General features: G+C 58.1%; 2 protein-coding genes and 1 long non-coding RNA gene across 9 annotated transcripts in view; 1 reads left to right on the top strand and 2 right to left on the bottom strand.

Moving 5' to 3' along the window:
* The window catches only part of ASTN1 (astrotactin 1), a 66,875-nt gene extending 64,081 nt beyond the window's left edge, over positions 1-2,794 (bottom strand). For all 5 annotated transcript variants that reach the window (XR_013931274.1, XM_080407512.1, XM_080407515.1 and 2 more), the window contains exon 1: positions 257-2,794. Coding sequence is in view for 4 of the 5 variants with exons in the window: in XM_080407512.1 (XP_080263638.1) it covers positions 257-539 (283 nt within the window). In the remaining variant the exon portion in view is untranslated. The remainder of the gene's footprint in view (positions 1-256) is intronic.
* Positions 2,789-24,687, top strand: part of BRINP2 (BMP/retinoic acid inducible neural specific 2) — a 28,009-nt gene continuing 6,110 nt past the window's right edge. The window contains exons 1-8 of one of the 2 annotated variants that reach the window (XM_080407517.1): positions 2,789-3,249; positions 10,217-10,569; positions 12,410-12,600; positions 12,748-12,938; positions 13,325-13,430; positions 13,783-14,019; positions 14,214-14,436; positions 14,783-24,687. The exon at positions 14,783-24,687 is cut by the window's right edge and continues 6,110 nt beyond it. In XM_080407517.1, coding sequence (XP_080263643.1) covers positions 10,283-10,569; positions 12,410-12,600; positions 12,748-12,938; positions 13,325-13,430; positions 13,783-14,019; positions 14,214-14,436; positions 14,783-15,899 — 2,352 coding nt within the window. In that variant the 5' untranslated portion in view covers positions 2,789-3,249; positions 10,217-10,282 and the 3' untranslated portion in view covers positions 15,900-24,687. Of the gene's footprint in view, positions 3,250-10,216; positions 10,585-12,409; positions 12,601-12,747; positions 12,939-13,324; positions 13,431-13,782; positions 14,020-14,213; positions 14,437-14,782 lie in introns of both variants that reach the window. The other variant, XM_080407516.1, reaches the window with a different exon arrangement.
* Positions 15,126-24,687, bottom strand: part of LOC308071703 — a 68,732-nt gene continuing 59,170 nt past the window's right edge. Inside the window, exons 2-4 of one of the 2 annotated variants that reach the window (XR_013931276.1) lie at positions 16,002-24,687; positions 15,437-15,569; positions 15,126-15,206 (exon numbers count right to left, since the gene is read on the bottom strand). The exon at positions 16,002-24,687 is cut by the window's right edge and continues 24,057 nt beyond it. This is a non-coding gene — a long non-coding RNA (uncharacterized lncRNA). Of the gene's footprint in view, positions 15,207-15,436; positions 15,570-16,001 lie in introns of those variants that run through there. The other variant, XR_013931277.1, reaches the window with a different exon arrangement.

Genomic DNA, 24,687 nt, shown 5'->3' with positions numbered 1-24,687 from the left:
GCCTCCTGCCAGCACTGGGGACAACCCCCGCAGATGACAGCCCCGGCGGGGTGCACCGAGCACCCCAGGCCTGCAGCATCCCCCCGGCCCCCGCCCGGTGCCGAGGCGCTGCAGCGGGGCCAAGCGCCGCCGGGCAGCCGCAGGGGACCCGCACGCCGGTGCCGCAGGGAGGAGCCCGGCAGCCGGGGATGCTCGGGGCCCGCTGCCGGCGGGGGGGAACGGGGGGGGACACACCGGCCGCCGCCCGCAGGCTCACCCAGCACGAAGTAAGGCAGCTCCGTATTCTCCAGATCATCCACCACCACCATCTCGCCGGGGAAATCGTTGCGTACGGAGAAGAGCAGCTTGGGCTCGGCGGCCGAGGGGCCGTGCATGATGCTGAGGTCGTTCTCCCGCAGGAAGGGCAGCGCCGACACCGTGATGCTCTTCAGCTTACACTCCAGCTCCTTGGCCGCCGCCTCCGCCGCCGCCTCGGCGGGGCCGCTGCCCGCTGCCAGGCAGCAGCCGGCGAGCAGCGAGCAGAGCCCGGCCAAAGCCATCTTGGAGCCCCGCGCCGCGCTCCCAGCGCCGGCCGGCCGGGCGGGCGGCGGCGGCGAGGGGCGGGGACGCGGGCCCGGCGCCTCCCCGTGCGGCTCGGCACGGCACGGCACGGCTCGGCAAGCTCGGCACGGCGCGGCGCGGCTCGGCACGGCTCGGCACGGCACGGCTCGTTTCCCCGGCCCCGCGCCTCCCCGTGCGGCTTGGCACGGCACGGTTTCCCCAGCCCCGCGCCTCCGCTTGCCCCGTTTTTCCCCGCACCCCTTGGAAACCCGGGAGGGCTGCGGTGGCGGGAGGGGTGCCGGTGCTGCCCGGCCCAGCCTAGCCCGGCTACCTTTGCCCCCTTCTGCACTGAGGTTAATTTACAGGTACCCGCCCCCTGGAGAAATCACAGACCGCCGAAGTCCTGGACCTCCAGAATCCCAGGATAAGTCATGGACCTCCAAAGTCTCAGACATCCAAACTCCCAGGAGAAGTCACAGACCTCCAAAATCCCAGCAGAAATCATGGGCTGCCAAGTCCCAGACATCCACAATCCCAGGAGAGGTCATGGACCTCCGAAGTCTCAGACATCCCAAATGCCAGAAGACCTGGGCCTCCAAATTTTTGGACATCCAAACTCCCAGGAGAGGTCACAGACATTCAAAATCCCAGACCTCCAAAATCCCAGCAGAAGCCACAGGCCCCAAAGCCCTAGGAGAAGTGTCAGACCTCCAAAATCCTAGGAGAAATCACATACCTCCAAAATCCCCACAGAAGTCACGGACCTCCAAAGTCTTGGACATCCAAAATCTCAGGAGAAATCATGGACTTCCAAAGTCCCAGACCACCAGACTCCCAGCAGAAGTCACAGACGTTCCCAATCCCAGTAGAAATCATGAGCCTCCAAAGCCCACAAGCCTGTGTGTTTTTTAAAAAAAGAAAAAAAAAATTAGAGCATAAGGGCTGCCCCCAAACTTGCTGGTTCTTTTTGCACTGGATGCATTTTATTTTGACTCTTTTTAAGTGAACTCAAAGCAGCATCAGCAGCTTTTGCCCAAACACCAAACCTTCTTGCAGAGACCTGTGGTTCTGCAGCCAAAACGTTCTGGTGGGAAATGTTCTCCCCTCCCAGTGTGGGGTGAAAGACCCAGGCCCCACGCCAGCAGAAACACGCAGCCACGGCCACACTGGTTTGGTTTTCCCCCTTGGAGTGGAGGGGTGCAGAAGCATCGCTGCCCTGGAAGCGGAGCTCCCACCCCCCCAAGCTCCATGCTGGCTCCTTGTGCTGGGCACGGCTCCATCCCGCCTGGCGCCTCCAAAGAAAACCACACACTAGATAACCGTTACTTTAAAAAAAAAGTTGGTTTTTGTTTTTGTTTTTGTTTGACAGAGCTTTCCCCCTCACCTTGCAGCACCTTCCCCAAATTTCTCCTCCTCATTCCTGCCAGCTGTGAAGCTTAACATGCCCCAGCATGGGCACAGCGAGGGGACAGTGCTGTGTCCCAAACACACCACACTGGGTGCTTATCCCCAAGATTTTCTGATTTATAATAACCCTCCCAATCGCCCGCTATATTTTAGGAAGGAAAAACCACGCTCACCAGGAACTACCTATTTTCAACACCAGCCTCACTGATGACCAAAGCCAAGCACTGAACTAAGCATGGAACGGTGCGGATGCAGCAGGGTGTGCTTCAGCAGCACTGTCCCCCCCCCAGCACCAACCGGCTGCAGCTGCCAGTAGAAACAATAAACAAATAAATAAGAAAAAAATTAGGAAAAACAAGCAGCGGTGCTTTGTGGGATGGGGCACGGCCCTCCTTTTTGGGAGCACAGGGGAAATTCTTTTGGGAAGCCTCCAGCAGGCTCCTTCACTGCTTTTCATTCACCAAGGGGACATATAAAAGGAGGGGTTTTTCATGAAAAAGAGGTGCAACTGCATTAGTCGGAGTGTCCCCAAGAAGGTCCTTCCAGCTCCCGTTTGGGAACAGGGAGCACCCCCAGGAGCAGCGCCCCTGTAACACCTACCACCACATGACAGGGAGCGAAGGAAGGGCTTGGATGGAGGCGCCAGTAATACAGACAGAGAAATTAAAAATTTAAAAAGAAAACAGCGGAGAACGGTAAACCCAGCGTGCTGGGAAGGGCCGACGCGTGGCATCCGCATCCCGAAACTCGCTAATCATTTACCGGCATCGATGGTGCAACCGGCCCAACCGGGACCCCTTCAAGCTGGGAGGAGGCCAGTGCCAGCACCCCCCCCCCCCCAGCCCCTCTGAGGGGACAGGCGGATGGGGGCCCGGCAGGGCTCGGACCCCCCGCGGCCGGGCGGGCCGGTGACCGAGCCGAGCGCCCCCGCAGCGCGGCCCCCGCGCCGCTCCACGCGTGTCCCCCGCCGCGCCGCGCCGCCACGCCCCGCCAGGCGGCCCCGCCAATGGGAAGGCGCGGGGAGCCCGGCGGCGCCTTTTATTGGCTGCAGCCCCTGCATATATTATCGGGCGGCGGCGGCGGCGGCCGCGGAGCGCGGCGGGACCTGGTGGGGGCTGGCAGCGGCGGCGGGGCCGGGGCGCGGGATGGTGGCGGGGACCGCCTGCCCGCCCGGCGATGGGGCGGCGCGGGGGGGCCGGGAGGCGGCGGGCCAGGGCCCGGGGCCGATAAGGCGGAGCGGAGCGGGACGGCACGGGACGGAGAGGCGGCCGGCGCCCCGCCGGCGCTGAGCCGGAGCCTGCGGTAAGTGTGCGGGGCCGGGGGAGGAGGGGGTGAGCCGGCGCGGAGACTCCGCCGGCGGGAGGCGGAAGGAGCGTTGCGGGGGGAGCCGTGACCCCGCACGGCGGGGATCCCGGGTGCCGCCGTGCGCGACGGTGGAGAGGCGGCTCGGCCGCCGCCGGCTCGCTCGGTGACCTTGGTCAAGTTGCCGCCTCACTCCGGGCTCGCCTCGCCACCCGCCCGGTTAGGACGGGTGTAGAGAAAAGCAACGAGCCCTTCCCAGTGCCCAGCTGCGGCGGCCAGCAGGGCCGGCCCGGGGGTGCTGCGACCGGCCCGGTGGAACCGGGTACTTGAAGGAGCGAGATGCCCGGGAAGCTGGAAACCCGCTGCCCGCGCAGCGTGCGCGGCTCGGGGGGAGCCGCCGAGGGAGATGCCCCCGGAGCTGCGGAACCCGCACTTCTGCGCCGGGCCCGCGTAACTCGGCAGCCGGTGCCCCGGGTGCGGGCGGGAGGGCTCCGCTCCGCTCCCTGCTGCGGGGCCGGCGGCCGGCGGTCTCCCGGGGGTTTGCTCGCCTCCAAGGCTGCGGTGCGGTTCCCAGCGCCGTGCCCTGTCACCAACCCTGGGAGGGAGGGGGGGTCCCGGCTGCGGGGCTCGAGCCCCTTCGCTAAACGCTGATTTATATGTATATATATTTTCAGTAGGCAGCAAAACTCTGGCTCTTTAAGCCCCGGCTCGGGAGCATCAGCTCTCGGCACAGCGGTGCTCACCCTGCCCCGGACCGGGGGGACCGGCGGCCGCTGCCCTGGAGCGGGGCTGGGGGGTGTGTGCCCGCGCTGTCCCCGCCGCGGTCCCGGGGCTGGGCACGGCGAGCCCGGTGTGCGGGACCGGGGGGACCCGCCGGCAGGTGTCAGTGTCCCCTCTCTGTCAGCAGCCACGAGGGTCCCTGCCAGCCCCGGAGGTGTCGTGAGGAGGCCCCTGCACTTTTTCCAAGCGGAGCTGGCTTTGGTGGGCGGTCAGGGACAGGTTTTGAGACCTGGGAAGCAGCGGGGTGCTGGGAAGGGGGGTGGCCCCACTGTGACACCCCAGATCTCCTCCTCCTCCCTGCCCAGCACCTGCCACCCACCGCTTTATTTACCCTGTGCTGCTAATGCTGAGCTACTGCCATGCATCACTGCCCACCCGTGACACTTGTCACCTGTGTGAAGGCAAGGGAGGGATGGGAGGGAGCAGTCCTCACCTTGCGCTGCTTCCAGCTTATACATGAGGTTGGTACTCAGCTTGTGGGGTCTGTTGGGGGGGAGCAGCCATCCTGTCTGGGGAGGGGACTGCAGGGATGCTCTTCCCCCGGCCCCAGAGACCCAGCTGCAGGGATGCTCCGGGCTGAGAGCTTGGCACAAGGCAGGGGAAGCCAGCGCTGCTGCTGCCATCCCCGCACTGGGGGGAGTTGTATTCGGCACATTGCTCTTTTAAGAAGCTTTTTGCCTGTGGGTGTGAAAGTCTCGGGTGAGCAAAGCCAGAGGGCAGACACATGGCACTGGTGTGACATGCTACACGCAGCTGCCATCTCCCCTGATGGCAGCCCAGGCTTCATATCATTTGATGTCTTATGCAAATCCTTAGCTCCCCGAGTCCTGGGATTTTCTGCTATTTTCCTTTACTCTTGTCTTCAAGTGTCTTGCTCCCAAGGATGTGGAGAAAAGCTAATAAAAGGAACCCAAGTCATCAAGTCTTGCAGGTTTTTTAAAACCACTCTCATGAACTGGGGCCAGGGGGGAAGGCAGCGATGTGAAATCACTTGGCAATAGTGACTGAGCAGGCACAGAGGGTGGTCTGAAGGAGCGTAGAGAGAATTGGTTCACAGCTGCCATCGTGGTCTTTACCATTGCTGCTTGGGCAGGGATGGAAGGCTCGGAGGTGGCTGTCCCCACGCTCGCTGCCTGGAGCCACATCTCTGCAGGCTGGGTGCCAGGCGGCTGACAGCACCCTGCCGTGCCCACTTTGCCAGTGATTACCATGCTGCTGTCGCTCCGGTGGTGCCTGGCTCGGTCTCTTAATTACCCCGACAGATCAATGAGGCCCTGGCGCTTCCTCGGGAGTGTGCGGACGCGAGGCCGGTGGCTGCAGCTTGTTGCAAACCATCACAGAGCTGAGGAGGCAGCAGTGCAGGCGGGCAGAGGCAGGGCTGGCTGCAAGGGAGGTGGGTCCCACGAAGCCCCAAGCAAGGCTGGTGGCCCTTGAGCAAGGAGCTGAGCATCCTGCAGGATTGAGCCCTTTGGGATCGGCTGTCCTGAGGGGTGCAAGTGGCAGAGTAAGAAGTGCCTTGGGCGCCTGCGTGAATTCACATAGCCGCAGTTCGGCTGAGTCAATCCACTTCAGAAACTAAACTGCACTTAGCCTCTGCCCAGGCTCTTTTAAGTGGCCTTAATTTGATAAAGCTTTCCCACGTTTAATGAGAAGGTGACTCAGCTGCTAAGTTTGACATTAATTCCCACTAAAAGGCATCCACGGGGAGCTCAAGACCCATCCTCATCACTCCCTGCTCCCGCACAGATGTGCCTTTGCTCCTGCTGTGCCCTAGGGACCAGCCCCCCATGGCTGGGCATGTCCCACAGCTCTGCCACCAGCAGGTATTGTGCTGCCTGGCGCAGACATCGGGTGCTGCTTTTGCTCTGAGGTTCAGCTCAGCATTTACAGTGGTAGTGCCAGAGTCTGTCTGGAATGCTGTGCTTCCCCACAGCACCCAGCAAACACCGCTGCAGCCTCTTCCCAGCACACGCTTCCCAGTTTATATATCTCTAGATCCTTTTCCTGCAGCATGAAAGGGCAGAAATCAATGCTAATGTCCCTGACAATTAGCTAACGTCTTAATTATTGAACTCTGTCTAATTAGTGGTGGAGCGCATGGCTCCGGAGATGCCATCAGCATGGAAGCAAGCCGGACCTTGGCATAACTCCGCAGGATGTTGCCACTATTGCAGTCTGCTCCAAGGGCAGTAGAGAAAAGCTTTTGCAGCTCAGTAGAGCTGCTCGCCGGGCACTCGAGCATCGCTGTCAGCACCTCATGCTGAGCTGCCTCGGCCTCTCAAGCCATTTTGGGTGAGGACACCCACCACAGAAGCAATCCCGTTGCCATCTCGGGGGTGGGAAGGCACTTCTACAAATTGCAAGAAGCTGTTTTTAAGATGCAGCTTGTGATGAGTGACAGTCTGGGCCGTGTATCGGCCATCACTGGAAGGACAGCAGGGTGTTCTGCTGCAGGCAACAGGGATGCAGAGGGCTGTAACAAGCTCAGGAAGACTTGATCAGGGAGGAGGTTGTGGTCCTGGGAAAGTTTGCCAAGAATATTTGCCTTTGCACTCTTCTTCCTTCACTTTAAGGTTTTTATAGAAGGGGGAGGGAAAAAAATTAACAAGCTGGAATTTTTCCAACTTCTATGATGCAAAACCCTAAATCAAAAAAATAGATGAGTAGTCAGATGCTTCTCATCAAATCTTCATTCTTTTGGATCAAGGAAAAGTGATTAGAAAGTTATTTCCAGCTTTAGTACTAAGGTCAAGGGGGTTACTTGCTTCCAAAAAGCTGTGCTCTCCCCAGCATCCCAGGAAGGATGCAAGCATCCCAGGAGATGCTGGTGTGAGCAGGTGGGGGTGCACCCCAATACGCATGGCCCTCAACCCTGTAGAGCAGCAGCAGCAGTCCTCCAGCAAAATCTGAGCCCCCCAACCCCAGCTGCGTGGTTTAAGGGCTATATGGAGCTATAACAATTTCTGCATGTACTTATTTTATATAACTCCTGATCGATATGAGCAAATAAATTAGCCCAGCTAACGATGGTGCAGGAAAGCTGCTCCTCAGGGATAAGTTTGCCATGTCACACGGCGCAGCTCCCATGCAGGCTCTCCTGCCTGTGGTGGCTTGCCTGCTCCTGCTTGACTTGGGGCTTCAAGCTGCTGTTGGCAAGGATGCTCGCGTGCGTCAGCACCTGTCCCCAAGCAAGAGCCCGCCTCAGAGGTGCCAGCAGTCACAGTGTAAATAAGAAGCAGGTGTAAATAAGAGCTCATTTAGCAAGGTTGGAAACTTTGCTGCTTGAAGGACTCTGCACGTCAGGAGGGGACCTTCACTGGGTTTGTGCCAGTTTGCCCCAGTCAAGTCCTGGAAATACCCAGTTCTGACTTTTTATTGCTTTGTAGTAAAACATGAGGTGGCCATAAGTGAGCATCCCATGCCCAGCATGGAATCTCGGAACAAGCTCCCCAGGGAAGGAACCGGAGCAGGCTGAAGTGGTTTCTAGCTGGGCTGGGGACTGTAGCCTAAGGAAGAGGTGGCCCAAGGTAGCTCCATCCCTAATATCTGTCCCCACAATGGTCACCCAGAAGAGGTTTGCTGCCTTGAGCTGCAGAGCTGGGTGAGGAGGTGGGAGAGGGGCTTTGGAGGGGAAGGGCAGCAAGGAGAGCCCTTCCTGGGGAAGGCACGTGGGGGTGTCCCCCATGCTGGTGGTGGCAAGGGGCTGGTCAATGCCAGTGGGAAGGTGTTAGCACCCAGGAGGGCTTCCTGGAAGAGACAGTGCTCTGCCTGATGTCCCCCAAAAGAATCCCTTCCATGCTTTGAATCAAAGGAAGGATACTCCTATATCTTCCTGATTTACACCAGGAAAGCCCCAGGGAGGGCAGCAGGGTGACCAGTGTGACACCATTCATACTGGTCTGTGGTGGTGTGAAGTGGTGATGGATGAGTCCAGTCTCCCATGGCGCTTTTGGAAAAGCATCTCCTTGGCTGTACGGACCTGGGTGGAGGGAGAGGGCAGAGGGAGGCAGCCAGGGAGCAGCCCCTGGCCCAGCCCCACCTTGGCTGGAGGTGGTCAGGAGTCACCTAAAAGCCACAGACAATGACCAGTGGATGAGGACATCAGCCGTGCCGAGCCTGTTTGTGGTGCAACAGGCAGGCTAGCTGGCACACCACCTATTTAAGCAAGGTGTTTTGCTGGCACAGCCATATTTAATGCTACAAGCAGCGTCTTTCAAGAGCAGGGTTTAGAAAGATGCTATTCAAGGAGTGCTTTCACCTCGGCTTCTCAGCTGAGAGCCAGAGCGCTGCTTTCCTGCCTGTTACAAGAGAGAGGGACCAAGTCATGGAGGATGTAGCCCATGGTCAGTATCTAAACCATCCGTAGGGTTTGCTGCCAGGCCCTGGCTCCCACCATGCCCTCCTGGGCACGGCAGCTTGTCCCTGCTCCCTGTGTCACCCTGTACAGCACAGGAGCAGGGACCCACAGCTGCAGGCAGCGGGGGGGCTGGGAGGGTTTGATCCTGAGCCTTGCACGCTTCTTCAGTCCCTGGGCCACCTCCATTTTAACTGCAGCTATTCCTGGGGAGGAGAGCAAGGTGCTTGCCTGCGCCTCGGCTGCCTGCTTCCCCCTGGCCCAGCTTTGGTTGCAGGCTGGGAGGGTTTCAGAGCAGCCAAAGAGCCTCAGCCATCACCCATGATGCAGCCAGCATCGGGTCCTGCTGCATTGCAGGGGGGACAGGTGCCCCCTGCACTCAAGGTGCGGAGTCAGGAGACCAGCTTGATATTGTTGGTCCCCCTGCCCACCCCCACCCCCCCGGCACAGGGGCCTGCTCACCTGAGCCAGGATTTGGCCATGTCGTGGTCACGGGGGATTCCACATGCCAGGAGAGGACGGCAATGAGCAGGGTGTTACATGGCTGCCTGCAAGGTTGGGAGAAACCAGGGTGACACAGGGAAAGCTGGTGCAGGAGGGGGGACAGAAAAAAACCCTGCATGCTGCTCTGCCTGCCCTGCTGCCCTGGAATCCCCAATCTGGTGATGTGACAATCTCAGGTTTTGTTTAAAATTAACAGGGCCCCAGCCTTGAGGGCTGAGTGAGAAGCTGAGAAAGCGTAACCAAAGTGCACCCTTAAGGGTTTAAAAATAGAAGAGAGGGAGAGAAAAAAATATAAAAAAATAATAATACATGTTAAAGCACGATGATTCATCTGGCAAAGCCCCACTTGGGAGAGCACAGGGCTGGTGTGTGGTTGGCAGGGGTGAGTGTTTGGGCTCTGGGCCCCCATCAGCCACCTTCCCGGAATAAAAATCACCTTCCCTGGAAGCTCTGCAGTGACAGGGTCCTTGTTTTAAGGCAAACAGCTCTTGCTGCCTGGCAGGACACCTCACCTTGCCCCAGCTCTGCCAGAGCTTGCAACTCCCCATCTCCCACCTTCACTTGCAAATTCAGGCTCTGGCCCCAGCACTGCTGCTCCCAGCAAAGCTCCATCTTTACTGCCGCAGATACCACCATATGCTGGGCTATAAAAGCAGAAAGGTCTTGGCTTAAAATAAACACAAGCTGCATTCAAAACATCACTGCAATCAGCCCATCTAACTTTGAGGTGGACATCTGTCCGTCCATCCATCCATCCATCATCTGAGCCACTAGCAGGACACAAAGAAAAGTCTAACATCAGCCACATGTGGCTCAACCCATACCTGGAGAAGCTCATTTTTTCCTAGTCTTCTATGCTTATTATTTTTTAACCCCTCCTGAAATGAGCTACACATGCTTGTGATGGGCATCCCCAAGGTGCAAGGTGCAGAGACAGCCCACCCTCCCCACCATGTGGGCACCCTGTAGCAGCAAGCTTGGCTCACTGGGCTGATGCATGGCAGAGAAAAACAGAAAGAGAAAGCCAGAAATTTCTCTCAAACAGCCACCAGCGAGGATTTCATTTAACTTCAGCAGCAGGCAGCACCCCTAACCCATAAACTCTTACCTCCTGTGGCAGGACTGGTCCATGCCCAGCACATGGCTCTCCCCAGAGCACAGCTTTCCCTTCAGCAGCAGCCTCTCCAAATCAAGCCCCACCTTCCCTTCGCTTGTGGTAGCACCTGGTGTAGATCCATGCCGAACTGGCCCCCCCGGCACCTCGTCCAGCGTGGCCACCCGGTACCAGTGGCCTCACGGGGCTCCCCGCTTCGCGCGGTGCCGTTGCAGGGCAGGGCTGTCCTGGAGGATCGCCGTGGGGTGAGAGAATGAAGAAGCCAGCCGGGCAGCAGCAGGATGGGGCGGCAGGACCTCCCGCGAGCTGACGGGCCACCGCCGATGCTCCCGTGGCCGCTGGCCCTCCTGGCCCTGAGCGCGTGCTGCCGCTGGGGGGTGGCCGGCGGGGCGGGCGGCACAGTGCCCCAGCAGCATGCTGCCCCCGCGACCCCTTCCTCCTCTTCCTCATCCTCCTCTTCATCCGGCCGAGCACCCCTCGACTGGCTCCTCACCGACCGGGGACCCTTCTACCGAGCCCAGGAGTACGTGGACTTCATGGAGCGCTACCGGCAGGGTTTCACCACCAGGTACAGGATCTACAGGTGAGAGGCCCTGGGCACCCCGGGAGGGAGCTGTGGTGTGGGGGGCTGCGGGGGGCACGGCGGAGCAGAGACCGACCCACTAATCCGTACGAGCAGGCCCCTGCGTGGAGGAGGATACTACCCATCGGGAGCGATGGTGGGTGGGTGAATGCGAGATGCTGCTTTCCCAGGGAATAGAACAGCATCTCCCCAGGATGCTCATGGCATGGCCGGGATGGGCTCCAGGCAGGATTTGCCCTGAACTGGGAGTGATTTCGTGTGTAGGTTGATGTGTGGTCAGCCCTTACGATGGGAGGCACAGAGGGATGTTCCCTTGTCCTTTTGCTGTGCACAAAGACACCTCTGTGCCGAATTACTGAGCCTCCCTGGGCTGCCAGCCATCTGGGGCTGGGATGCTGCAGAAGCTCACAAAAAGCCACCGCGACTGACCCCCTGGCATGTCCCCAAGTGCCGTCACCATACAGACTGCAGCAGTGGGATGCTACACGCATGGGAGCCAATGCTGGAGGAGCTTTCCTGCCAGTAGAGAACCACATTCGGCAGCAGTGGGGTCCACTGCCACTGGCAAAGGGCCGCCCCCTGACAGCCGGTGTGGGAAACCCACCCCACCGCCTCTCGGCACTAAGTGGGACTGTCACCTCCTGCTAACGAGCCCTTTTCCCTTCTTCCTCTCACTGGTGCCAAGCCCCGGGGGCTTCTGTGGTACAAAGCCTGGCCGCTGCTTCCCAGGGGAGCTGACGTGGGTACCAGGATGGCAGCCCTGTAATGCAGCCCCGGAGACCTCCTCTCGCTCCTTCCCTACATGCTGACGTTGCCATGCTGAGGGACCCACATCCTCTGGGGATGCTGCGGGTGACGGTGGTGGGACAGGAAGGAGCAGCCGCAGGGACAGCAGCTGGCTCGCACCTCCTCTGAGGCAGAGAACCAGCTAGCAGCCTTCCAGGCTTGTTTTCTCTGTAGGATGGGATAGGGGGGTACTGGTGCAGGGCTCCTGGCCCCTTAGCTCCACATGCCCCAGCACCCAGGGAGCACGCGTGCAAGGGGAAAGGCAGCATCCCCTCCTCCCTCACCCCCAGCTCCACTCCTGGCCCCACCATCCCACTTTCTGGGCCCAGAAATCACGATGGGAGGCAACTCAGCATCCGCCAAGCCCTCCAGCTGCTTTGAATCCATCCATCCACCCCTCCCTCTCCCTCCTTTCCCAATCAGCCCTAATTAAACTGTCTGAAAGCTGCCGCCTGGTTTTAATTAGGGCAAAATGCTGAAGATTAGGCTGAAATTGGCCGCTGGTTGTTTACAGGGCATTGGTTGCTTGAGGCAGTGGGAGGCTGGTGGCTCCCCACCTGGGGGCTGGGTGATGCTGGAGGGAGGCACATTCATTCACATCCTCCAGGGCTATGAGGGGACCCTGCCACCAACCCTGCCACATCCCAATGCCTCCAGCTTCCTACAAAAAGCTGCCAATACTTAAAACCATGAAATCCCCAGATGTCTGATTTTCACCTGAACCCATAGACATGAGGACGGAGGATGGATGAGTCCCATCCAGACCAGTGGGCTGGAAAAAGCTCTAGCCATGCTCCGGGCTGTGATTAATGCCTGCCGGAGGTGCCTGGTTAATCAATATCAGGCATCTCCGCCGCTTGTAGCTCATTATTGCCATCGACGGCTTAGGGAGGGACGACACTTTCATCCTGGCTGGATCTATAGCTGGCAAGTGCATGCAGTGGGTCCTTCACCTCCGCTGCGTCGATGGGCAGGTCGGGATGGTCCCAACAGGAGTTTTTCCGCCTACCAATCCTGTCCTGCTGCGCTCCTCCTGCAGAGAGTTTGCTCGCTGGAAGGTGAATAATTTGGCTTTGGAGAGGAAAGACTTCTTCAGCCTGCCGCTTCCCCTGGCCCCTGAATTCATCCGCAACATCCGTCTGCTGGGACGCCGACCCAGCCCCCAGCAGATCACCGACAGCCTCATCAAGAAGTATGGGACCCACTTCTTGCTCGCTGCTACGCTGGGAGGTGAGTGCTGGTGGGCGCTCGCTTCCCTTGCACAAGGCAGCGTGCAAAGGAGGGAGGTGGGAAAATAAGCACTACAGGAGAAATATGGCCAAGAAGGGGGAGGGGGGGAGCCCGGCAGCCCCCCCAAAGCATTGCATGTCCTCCCAGGAGAAGAGTCCCTGACCATTTTTGTGGACAAGCGCAAGCTGAGCCGGAGAGCAGAGCCTGCCGGGGGGGCTGGGAACAGCTCGGGGGTCTCGCTGGAGACCCTGCACCAGCTGGCAGCCTCCTACTTCATCGACCGAGAAAGCACACTGCGCCGGCTCCACCACATCCAGATCGCCACGGCTGCCATCAAGGTAGGTGAGGGTGGGAGGGAGAGGGCAGCGCGGGGAGACGGTGGCCCCAGGCCTCGCCAGCAGCCCCCCCCCAAACCTGGCCGAGACCCTAAAGCATCCCCCGGGGAGGGGAGACGAAGGGGAACAGCAGGCAAAGGTAACACATCCGCATTATTTATGGGAAATTGGGCACGCTAATGAAGGCACATTTTTCAGCGGGCTGCAGGCAGGGCTGCTGCCTGTCAACAAGCCAATTAGCAGGCAATTAGTTCTCCTCTCCAAGCATCGCCTTGCCACGAGGAGTGGAGCATGGCAAGCCTGGCCAGGAGTTACCTGCAGCACTTCTGGTGGGGTGGCACGCGCCCTGGGTCCCCTCCTGTGTGACCACCTGTGGGTCCCCCACTTAGGTGACCGAAACACGGACAGGACCACTCGGCTGCAGCAACTACGACAACCTGGACTCGGTGAGCTCCGTCCTGGTGCAGAGCCCTGAGAACAAAGTGCAGCTCCAAGGTAGGACCAGGCTGGTGGGGACGTGGGGACGGCCAGGAGCCACGGTGGGATGCTCGCGGGTGCGCAGCGAGCCGCAGGGGAGGATGCTGGCTTGAGATGCTGCTTTTAATTTAAGGGCTGGGGAGGAGAGGGGATGAAAATAATCAAAGCTGGGCAGGATGAGGTTGTTGCTCGTCTGCCAAGAGGAGCCAAGATCGATGCAGAACCCAGACAAGCGGCTCCACAGCAAATTGATATGATAATCATGTGAGGGTGGGAGCCGGGGGAAGGCTCACTCCCTCCTCACCCGGGCGGTGTTTTCGAGGGGCTCTGCCGGTGCCCTGATGCTCCCGGGTCTGTCTCCCGCTCGCAGGGCTGCAGACGGTGCTTCCCTCCTACCTGCGGGAGAGGTTCGTGGCGGCTGCCCTCAGCTACATCGCCTGCAGCTCGGCCGGGGAGCTGGTGTGCCACCGGAGCGACTGCCACTGCCAGTGCCAGCCCGCCTTCCCTCGCTGCAACTGCCCCGAGGCCGACGTCCAGGCGCTGGAGAGCAGCCTGGTCCAGCTCCAGCGAGCCTGGGAGAGCCACCACGGCCAGTTCGAGGAGTCAGGTGAGGCTGGGAAGACCCCACCAAGCATCTCCTTCCCTGCAAACCCTCCTTGGGGAGCAGCCCAGGCTGGGTGGTGAGGCTCCAGGGTGGTGGTCTCCCTGTGAAGAGAGCTTACGTGGAGGGAGGTTGCTGCCAGCCCTACCTCCGCTGCTTGCTCTCCTGGGTCTGCTGATGCCATCTCTCTCCCCACACAGAGGAGTTTCAGGCCCTGGTGAAAAGGCTCCCTGGGGACCGTTTCCTGAACAGGACAGCCATCTCCCACTTCTGGGCCATGGACCTGGACGTCCAGCACCGCTATCAGCAGCTGGGCACCAGCCTGAAGCTGCTCTCCAGGAAAACCCACCGACTTATCCGGCGGCTCTTCAACCTCAGTAAACGCTGCCACCGGCAACCTCGCTTCAAACTGCCGAAGGAAAGGTAGGGTGCCATGGCATCCCCATCCCACGCCGAGGACACTGCTTGGAGCCCCGAGGAGGGCTCAGACCCACGGCACACCTCCCGTGGCTGGGACTGGAGGAGCTCCCACCTGGCTGGAGGGATGCTGGGGGGCGAGCAGGCAGCAGGGGCAGCTGTGCCACCCTGGGATGTGGCCTTGAGAGATTGGGTCCAAGCCTGGAGGTGGAAAATGGGGGTTCACAGGGTCCACCAGCAGTGCAGAAAAATGAACGACGAGGTGGGCAGCTCTTCCATCCCTAGGGAAAGCCTGTCACACCCCTAAAGATGCCATGTAAGCATCTCTCCTCCCGTGTCTCTTCTCCACCAGGTCCCTCCCTTACTGGTGGAGCCGTGCACAGTCACTACTGTACTGCAGTGAGACCACCATGCCTGGGACCTTCCTGGAAGAAAGCCACAGCTGCACGTGTCCCTCTGACCAGCCCTCCTGCCAGGGGTCCATACCGTGTGCCTTGGGAGAGGGGCCGGCCTGCGCCAGCTGTGCCGAGGACAACAGCACCCGCTGCGGGACCTGCAACCACGGCTACGTGCTCGCCCAAGGCTTCTGCCGCCCCGAGGTGGCCGACTCGCTGGAGCACTACCTGGGGCTGGAGACGGACCTGCAAGACTTGGAGCTCAAGTACCTCCTGCAGAAACGGGACAGCCGCATCGAGGTGCACTCCATCTTCATCAGCAACGACATGCGCCTGGGGAGCTGGTTCGACCCCTCCTGGAGGAAACGCATGCTCTTGACCCTGAAGAGCAACAAGTACAAGCCCGGGCTTGTTCACGTGATGTTGGCCCTCTCCCTGCAGATCTGCCTCACCAAGAACAGCACGCTGGAGCCCGTCATGGCCATCTACGTCAACCCCTTTGGGGGAAGCCACTCGGAGAGCTGGTTCATGCCCATCAATGAGGGCAGCTTCCCAGATTGGGAAAGGACTAACGTAGATGCCTCTGCCCAGTGCCAAAATTGGACGCTCACCTTGGGCAACAAGTGGAAGACCTTCTTTGAAACAGTCCACGTCTACTTGCGGAGCCGCATCAAGTCTCTGGATGACAGCTCCAACGAGACAATCTACTATGAACCCTTGGAGATGGCAGATCCCTCCAAGAACCTGGGGTACATGAAAATCAACAGTCTGCAAGTCTTCGGCTACAGCCTGCCCTTTGAACCAGACGCTATTCGTGACCTGATCCTTCAGCTGGACTACCCCTACACCCAGGGCTCCCAGGACTCGGCCATGCTCCAGCTGTTGGAGATCAGGGACCGGGTGAACAGGTTGTCACCCCCTGGCAAAACCCGCCTCGACCTCTTCACTTGCTTGCTCCGCCACAGGCTCAAGCTAGCCAACAACGAGGTGACGAGGATCCAGTCCTCCTTGAGGGCCTTCAACGCCAAGCTGCCCAACGCACTAGAGCAGGAGATGGGCAAGCTGTGCAGCTAACGGCCGGGGCTGTTGGCATCTCAGAGCAAGGGGGGCGGGAGAAAGGACTCCCTGGGAGGGGTTGAAAATAACCACCCAAAAAAAATTAAATCAAGGCCTTACCTTAGTGCCAACCACGTGCTTCCATGGTACCCCCAGCGACTGGCCAAAGAGATGCAGGGCTCGAGCGGATGGAGGACACCAGCGGAACTACGGAGGAGGGATGGCTCAGGCAGCGCAGACTGGCTCCGAGCGTGGCGACAATGCCAGCACGGCCACCCCATCAGTGGTTGGAGGGACGTGCTGATGGGCGGGGGTGATGTGGCTCAGCCAGAGGCAACTGGTGGTCCTACAGGAGCAGATGCCCAACCTGCCACAAGGATCCTCCAGTGGCTGCCTGCTCAGCGCCCCAACTTTTGTAGTCTTTTTAAGAGAGGTTTCTACTGGCACCTTCACACCCCCCACGATCCTTCCTGCAGCTGTGCCGTCGCACACGGCGCCAGGGGGACCACCCTGCAGGCCCCCGAGATCTGGCAGATCTTCCCTTGGAGCCTCTCCATGAGCATCTCGCACCCGCTGCGGTACCGAGGCATCGTCACCCCTTGTGTGGGAAGGACCTGCCCTGCGGACGCTGCCATCACGGACACCGGCGGAGACCTCTGGGCCGCAATTCCTTGCAAAAAAACCCCCATAAACCTAAAATGAAAGAAAGAAAAAGGAAAAAAAAAGTTTTATTTATGTATTTATTTGTTTTGTTTGGGAGGGTTTTTTTTAAGCCTATTTATTTGGGGAAGTGTCATTTCTTGTCAGTGGCTCCAGCCAAGAGACATCTTAGTAAAATGTATCTGTTTAATATATTTTTTAAAAAAATGCCTTTTTTGAGCAAAAGAGCAACCAAAACCAACTGAGATTAAAAAACAAACAAAAAAAACCAAAAAAAAAAGCCCAAAGAGAACAGTTACTGTCATCCCTGGCCCTGGCTTTTCCCTCGCTGTGTGGCTCCCCTCCCTCCTTCCCTGCTGCTGCTGCTGCGCTCGGTGGGTGCCTGACCAGAATATCAAGCAGCGGCACTGCCCAGCTGTCGGATGGGAACACTGGGCATCCAGACAAGCAGAGCTCACTGCTTCGGCAGCTGCCCTCGTTTCTTGGCCGAGGACAGGGTAAAGAGAGGAAGGAGCCGACCCTCCGACCCGCAGCATCCCCAAAGCAGGAGGTGCAGGCAGAGGGGATGGGCAGGGAAAAGGGGAGAGCGGAAAAAGCATATCGGTGTGTAGATCTGAGTCCGCCTCCCAATTCTCCCCGGCTGGCAAAACTTACCCGCTTGGGTGCTGCAAAAGCGGTGGTAACCCAAACTCATCCATCCCGCTTATGCCACCCGCCTGTCCCCCCCTCTCCTCCGTTCTCGGGCTGGACAGATAAAGAGATAAGCGGGAGGAAAATAACACCGGGAGAGATAAAGAGATAGGTGAGAGAAAAATAAAACAGGAGTAGATAAACCATGACTGCTATTTATATTCCCTGTCTAATCTATCAATCCATCAGGCTAGCTATTGTGGTTATAGCGTGCCTCAACCTCAACCCGGACTTCTCTTTTTCCATACATCTGTCTTCCTCTGCCCACATCTCCTCCCTTGTCCTAAAGGAAAAAAAATAATCAGGCGATTAAACACACCCGGAGGAAACGAGAAGTCAAAGCCATCATCTCTGCTCCCTGGGGGAAGCCGGCAGACATCTGCCTGGGGTTGAGGAGGATACAGGCGGGATGGCCAGCCGCAGGCTTCACAGCTGGAAAGACCATTTCAGCTTCTGCTATGCATCTCTCTGGGTCACCACATCACTTCTCGTCCCCGTTGTCACGTGGGCCATGCATCGGGGTAATGTTCCTCAGCTCCATCCTCTGCCTCCTCTGGACCAAGCATTTCCTACCATGCTTTTCAGCGCCCTGAACCAGTCACACATCCTAAAGCCACCTGAACAGGAATGCAAGAGCTATTGGGACATGTGGCAGCATCTCGAGGAGCCACCAAGATATGGTGGAGCAGCTTCCACTGGCGGGGGACTGACCCCAGGCCCAGGTTTCTGTGCCTCAATGCTGGCTCCAGAGGCAGGCAGGTGATGCTCTGAGCACAACAGTCCCATATGTGGGGGACATAGGCAGATGGAGGTTGTCCACTTTAAATTTATGAAAAAAAAAAAAAAAAGGCAAAAAGGGGCAGGCAGGCAGCTGGAGGGATGCATCATCAACTTTGCATCCTCAGTGGTTGCCCCTCAGGCTGGCAGACAGAGCAGTGGTGCAGACTCCCTGCCCTGCAACACTCCCCACCCCACCCCACCCAGATCCAGATTTCGTTGTGTATTGCCCAAAAGCACTGAGTTTGGCCCCAGTTGCTGATTCCCGTCAGGAATGAGGCCGTGTGTGACATTCCCAGCCCAGCAGCTGGCATGGCATCTTCCCAGCAAAGCACACCATCCACCGTCGGGCAACACGGGTGCCAGCAGACAAGGAGCAAAAGTGATGCTGAACCCTCCCCACCCCGGGGGGCTGCACCACCTTTTTAACCGAGTGGAGGAAAAGGTGGGAGGGGTTCCCTGAATTTTGCTGATAAATTGCTTATCTGGGGAGAGAACCACTTCCACCCTTTTGGGGGGTAAGTGGGCGAGTTACAGGACAGGTGGCAGCAGCAGTGTGCTCCCCCCGAGGGAGGGGACTGCCAGGCTGCATGTTGATCCCAGGTAGAAGCAGCCAGGTCCTCCTGTCCCTCTTCAGCAATTAAGGCACTCGATGGAGGTGATGAAGAAGACGAGGTTAATAACGGAGGTCAGCATTTGATTACCTTGCAGCACTTTCCCCTGCAAAGACCAGCACCAGCGGGGCCGGCTGGAGATGCGCTGCCACCCAGCACTGGCAGCATCTGGCCTCTGGATGCCAAAAGCCAGCGTGCCACCCTGACCCGGGAGCTCCCGGTCAAACCCATGAGGTTTTAAAAGTACGTTTGGGGTTATCCTTACCTGGGTGTCGGCTTGCAAGCCCCTGCATTTATACAATATTCTCCGCAGCATGAAAGCCAGAAAGCTGCCTCTTAAATAACGAGCTGAGCTCCTCACTCGCTTCACGCAGACACTCCGGCTCCCTCCGGACACGTTTGTTTAGCAGCTCTGCCAGGGAAAAGGAGGCTGGGGAAAGGCTGGGCTGTTTTGCCCCAAGCCCTGGCAGCAGGACAGGATTATCCACAGTGCTCTCTGCCTACCAGCATCCTGGCTCATGGCTTCCAGGTGTGGGTTGGTCCCACCTCCATCTCCCAGCCCCAAGACAGCTGGTGACGGGCTGCGATCGGCTACACCTGAACCGAACAGCTCACAGCTCCAGCTGTCTCACCTGCACTCTTCTCCTCCTGTCTTTTCACCCATTTTCCATAGCACCTGCTGACTCGCCAGCCCTGCATGCCATGAGGTGGTGCCTTTGGCCTCATGGCCAAGAGCATCTCCACCTCAGGCTGCGCCAAAATAGCAAGGACAGTTTTGCCACAAAAAGCCAAGACGGACAGAGGCCATGGGGCTAAGTCTGCATCCTTGCCTGCAGCCCTGCTCCAGCCTGCCTCAGTTTCCCCCCTTTTACCTGCCAAGAGAATGGGATGCACAGGGGATAAAACATCCCCGGGGGAGGAGGGGGTGCAGGGGAGGCTCCAGGTAACACGCCGTGCTGGCAGGTACTCCTTTTCTTTCCACATGAACAGCACACTGGTGCAGATTTTGCTTGAAATTCATCCCCGTGGTCTCTGCCTTCTTGGTTTGGGCTGCAGGGCGGGCAAGAAGTAGAAAGCAGACATGTTGCTTGGCAGGAGGCTTCACGCTGAGCGTGTTGCTCAGGGCTCCTCCGGCTTCGTTAGCCGCACATAACCACCAGGCAGCTGCCAACAGAGCTGTTTTGCTGTTTGACAGCATTTCTGGGGGAGGCAGGCGATGGCAAGCTGCCTGCGGACCTCTCCGCCCCAGCACGGGGCTGCTCCAGCTTCTCCCTTAGAACGGAGTTTTGCCACAGGTACCGGAGATGCCTCTGCAACCAAGCAGGCTGTGACAGGCGATCCCTGGAAAGCCAGGATCCCCAGGTCAGCTAGTGCCGTGGCCTGGAGCTGCTCTGCCAGCACAAGCCCACAGAGACCCGTCATCGTCATCGTTCTCTTCCCACCCCAGGCTTGGGAGGGGGGCTCACCACGCGTGTCCCTTGCTTCCCCCGCCTCTCCAAAGCCCAGTGACATCTGCACAGCCTAGAGGCAACCAAAACCTCGCTGTCTCTTTTTTAGCTTTGTCTTTTTTTTTTTTTTTCCCCTCCTTCTCCTGACAAGCTCAGAAGTGCAGTCAAGGTGGCAAATTAGCACCAGAGCCTCGTTAATTGGCAGGCAGGAGCCTTCTCCTGCTGTTTGGGTTGTCATCAGCTGCTTCAGCACATTTTCAGTTTCTCTCTGTTTTGGTCTATTTTCTCCCTTCGCTGACGGTGAGCTGGGTTTTTCCTCTCTGCTCCATCTCTCTGCGCTTTCAAAGCTATCGAGGGCTCTCACCCTCCCATGCCGTGCTCCATGGCATTCCCTCTCTGGAGAGGATTTACAAGGCCTGCAGTAAATGGCCACTTCTTAGGGAGCATGGGGGAACAATTAACAGGCTCTTGAAATGATGATGACCTCAGCTTCTTCCTCCCTCCTCCTTCTCCTCCTCCTCCTCAGCCTCCTGCTGCAGCCTCTGAAGAAGGGGGACAGATTGCTGCCAGCCGAGGCATGCGGGAGAGGTCCCAGCCACCCTCCTGTGGCCCCCCCGGGAGCTTGGTGAGGACCTGGGATGACTCAAGCTGGTGGGGACCTTGGGAGGCTCCAGTCTAAGTTCCTCATCTCCCTTCTTCCCTCCCCACTGACTCCTCCTTAAGCAAAGATGGAGAAGCATAACCTCACCCACCCATTAGCACCCAGCCCCACCACCTGCACCAGCCCTTGACCTCCTCAAGTGCCCTCCAGCTGCTCCCGGCTCTGAAGGAGAACCTGAAGACCTCTTTAGACACCATCAAATAAAATATCTTCACAGCATCCTGTTCTGCAGGTGGAGAAACATGCAGGGGAGCAGGGATGCCGACGGCAAATTGCTTTCTCCGCCCTGAGCTCAGGGCTGGGAGCTGCTGCTGCCAGCAGCGGTACCCCTGTCCATTAAATACACGTGCCCTGCCCCGGGGTGCCACCAGAGCCAGCATAAATCAGCAGTGCTGGGGCCAGGGCCATCGCTGATTAACGGCCAGGAGCCTGGCTGCAGGACTTACCTCATTGAGCTGGACCCTGAAGCCCCCCCAGCCCCGCTGCCCCCAGGACAGGGTTCCCAGGGGACATCGTGGCTCTGCTCCTGGACTGAGGTTGAGATGGTCGGTGAATTTTGGAGGGATCTCCCCGGAGGACAAAGCTCTGTGGGGAAAAAAAAAAAAAAAAAAGAAGAAAAAAAAAACCCCAAAAACCCAGACAAAGCTGTGAGACAGATCTTTTGTTCCTACTATGCGTGCCGGGAGCAGAGACCAACTGGATGGAAAGAAAGAAGGAGAGAGATCAGTCAAATTATTCTTAAAAGAGCTCTCCCAGCCTACAGGCAGCCTCTGCTCCGTATGAGGATGCACAAACCCTCCCAGCCGATCTGCCATGAAACCAGCGGTGGTTACTACATCAGTTGCCACCTTCCCGCTTTTCTCTTAATACAATTCCCCACGATGGTTCCTTGCCCTTTCCTTGCCCCTGGCATTATCAATCCACTCAGGGAGACGGGAATTGAAGGAGAAAAGGGTCTCAGGGACCAATTTCTCCACCCGTAGCCCACTTCATCACTGGAAGAGCCCCTGCCACTGAGGATTTATCTCCCAAGTTGTTTTCCCAAACTAGTTTCTAGGGTTGTTTCACCGACATAACAGTAAAAAAAAATACAGCATATAAACCACCCCAAATAGTGTCCAGGGATGTGAAATCCTATAAATCCCTGGAGGCTGCTGGGAGAAGAGCGATGTTCGGATCGTGCCTGCTCCATCCAAGCCATCTCCTCTTCTGCTGTAAATCAGGGGCTCCCCCGAAGCCCCCGAAGCTCAGTTAAACAGAGATTTCCTTCTCTCCTGAGCCTTGGCAGTGGCATTGGGAGCAATGCTCTCAGAAAGGCTCCTGGGGGAACAGAATCAGTGATTATCCAAATTAGTTTCTAATAGCTTTTATCTCCTAATTTCTACTTTGTCAAGTACTAAAATCCATTAATAATCAAGAGACCATGTGGAAAAACATTTAATATCCCAGCTGCCAAGAGCTCCCACCCTGTCATGCTCCAGCAAAGTTAAGGGAGAGGGGAGGGAATAAAAAAAATATTATTTTTAAATCCTAAACCCAGCTCTCCAGCTGAACGATCACCTGCATTTACTGATTAGCAGGATGATAGAACAAATCCATGCATGAAGCTGTAGATGCTACACCTGCCATCTTGCTCCTCTCCAGCCTTTGCTGGATAAAGGCTCCCCAAGGCAGCCTCATCCCGTGTCGGCTCCTTTCCACAAGGGACCAAAGGCTGGTGGCACCCGCGGTCCTGCCCATACCTCATGCCTCCTCTCTAAATGAAAGCAGGATGATGCTTCACCCCCATGAGATGGGCAACAAGCCACAGGTCCTCCACGGACTGAGGTTGGGTCGGACCATTTCCACATCAGGGCTGATCCCTTCCACTCTCCAATAGCTCTGCCTAAATACTGCAGCCCATCATACCTGCCTCCAGCCTCTCAGCTGTTCTTCTTCCTTGCCTTGGCCTCACAGGGCTGGCCTTGGCCCTCCGGCCATGCCAGGCCATGTCTCTCCCTGCTCAGGTTGGAAATCCGCCCCCACCTTGCTTCCATTTGCATCTGCTGCCACCCTGTGCCACAACATCACCCTTCTCTTAATCACCTGTTTGAACAGCTTAATAGGGTTCTAATAAAATATTGTATTTCTAAAGCCCCGCCACAATGGAATAAATCCCCCCTGGTGTTCCCAGCAGCAGCTGGAGGGATGCGCGCAGCCACTGTGTGGCATCGCCTGTGGCTTCCCCTCCACATCTGGGCTGCTTCCCCAGCAGCAGCATCCTGGAGGGAGGAGGGAAATAAAAACCTGCATCCAACCCAGAGGTTGTTGCCTGAGCAACAGCAGAGGTGGGTGCAGCGATCCAAGCAGCACAGCCAGAGGTGAGCTTCAGACACGATTGCCAGAGAGTTCAGGGCACCCTCTGGGAAAAAAGCAGGAGCAAGGAAGGCATCAGGATGTTGCAGCTTGGCTTGATGGCTGTGGTACCTGCCAGGAGCTGAGGGGAGGGTGAGGGAGGCACGGGCAGGCTGAGCAGGGTCAGTCAGTGGCTGCAGCATCCTGCATCCCAGCTGGGCTGCTGCGGGGGTGGCATGGGGTGGGCACGTTCCCAGTATCAGGGTGGATGTGGGACAACCTTGTTTAAAGAACACCATTGTCCAACGTGCCCTGCTCTCACCGCACATTTCTCCCTTCTTCTCCTGTCAAGTGGATGGTGGCCTGAAGAAGGGGACAGAGATTTTTTTTCTTTGCATTTTAACCATTGCCCAGAGGCAGGATCGAGAGCTAGTGAACCAGTGTAGCAACCCCAGTCTCCCCAGAGAACCAGTAAGTCCTCATCCCCACATGACTGGGAGTCCCTCCATTGGTCCAAGGCTAGCTGGTCACATGCTGTCCTGAGCTCCTGAGGCTTCAGGCAGCGCTGGGTGAGCTGCTGGCCTCGCAGAGATGAGCAAGCAGCAGTGCAATGGCACCGCTCCGTGGTGACCACCCTGGGGCCACACCATCGCCAGGCAGTGCCCGGTCTTCGTTTGGACATCAGCCCCTTCGTGACCATGCTGGTAACAGCTTGGGCCAGCACCACCACCACCATGCACTTTTTATTCCACCTCTTCTGCTCTCAGCGAGGCCTGAAGCCTGGTTATGGATTTATTTGGGTTTTGCTGTCGGCTCAAACATCGCTAAAAAGCTGCTGTGACGTTGGCTCAGGAGCCGCGGGCTTCAGGCGCTGGCCAGCCGTGAACTGACAGCAGCACGGAGTGCAAATCCGTAATGGGCTGATGGACACGGCTCCTGCTGGAAGCCGGCACCATGGCACTCCCTGCCCCTGGGTGGGCATGCTCGGCATCATCCAGGAGCAAACCCCCGCACAGGCTTTCTGCAGCTGCTTGCAAAGTGGCCAGCGCCCACCAAGTGCCAGGAGCTGCTACAGCCCCCACGTCATCTCCTAATCGCAGGGAGATGGGATGTTGGGATGGGATCCGGTGCCACGGCTGCTTTCCAGGGGTTTGCTCCTAACCAAGAGAGATTTAGTTGCTGGGGTGGGGCGGGGGGAGCATAAGTAAGGTCACAAACTGAATTATATCCAGACACATACAGTACATAAAACTACAGTCTGTTTCCCCTCTAATTGGTAATAAATGTAAATGTTTAGTTATGCCTGGCTTGGGAGCTATGAAAAACACATCTGGCTGGCTGCTTTTCCTGCCTACCACGTGTAGCCGAAAGGAAAGGCGAGAGGTGCATGTGTGCGCACCTGAGGAAAGCAGCAGGAGAAGGGGGAGCGGGAGCAGGAAGGGAGGATTGCCGGAGTGGGGAAGGTCAGTGCTGGAGGGTGATTTCCCCTGTTCACAGGGACCCCCAGGTTCTGCACCTCTCCCCTCCCAGGCAATGCAGCCCGCAGGGGAGGGGTTCCTGCTGGAGCTGCTGATGCAGGACTCCCGCATGCACCCCAGGGGGAAAAGGAGCGCCAAGCTCCC

This window comes from Falco punctatus (genome assembly GCF_963210335.1).
Source record: "Falco punctatus genome assembly, chromosome: 11".
NCBI lineage: Eukaryota > Metazoa > Chordata > Aves > Falconiformes > Falconidae > Falco > Falco punctatus.
This window is presented reverse-complemented; position numbering and strand designations above follow the sequence as displayed.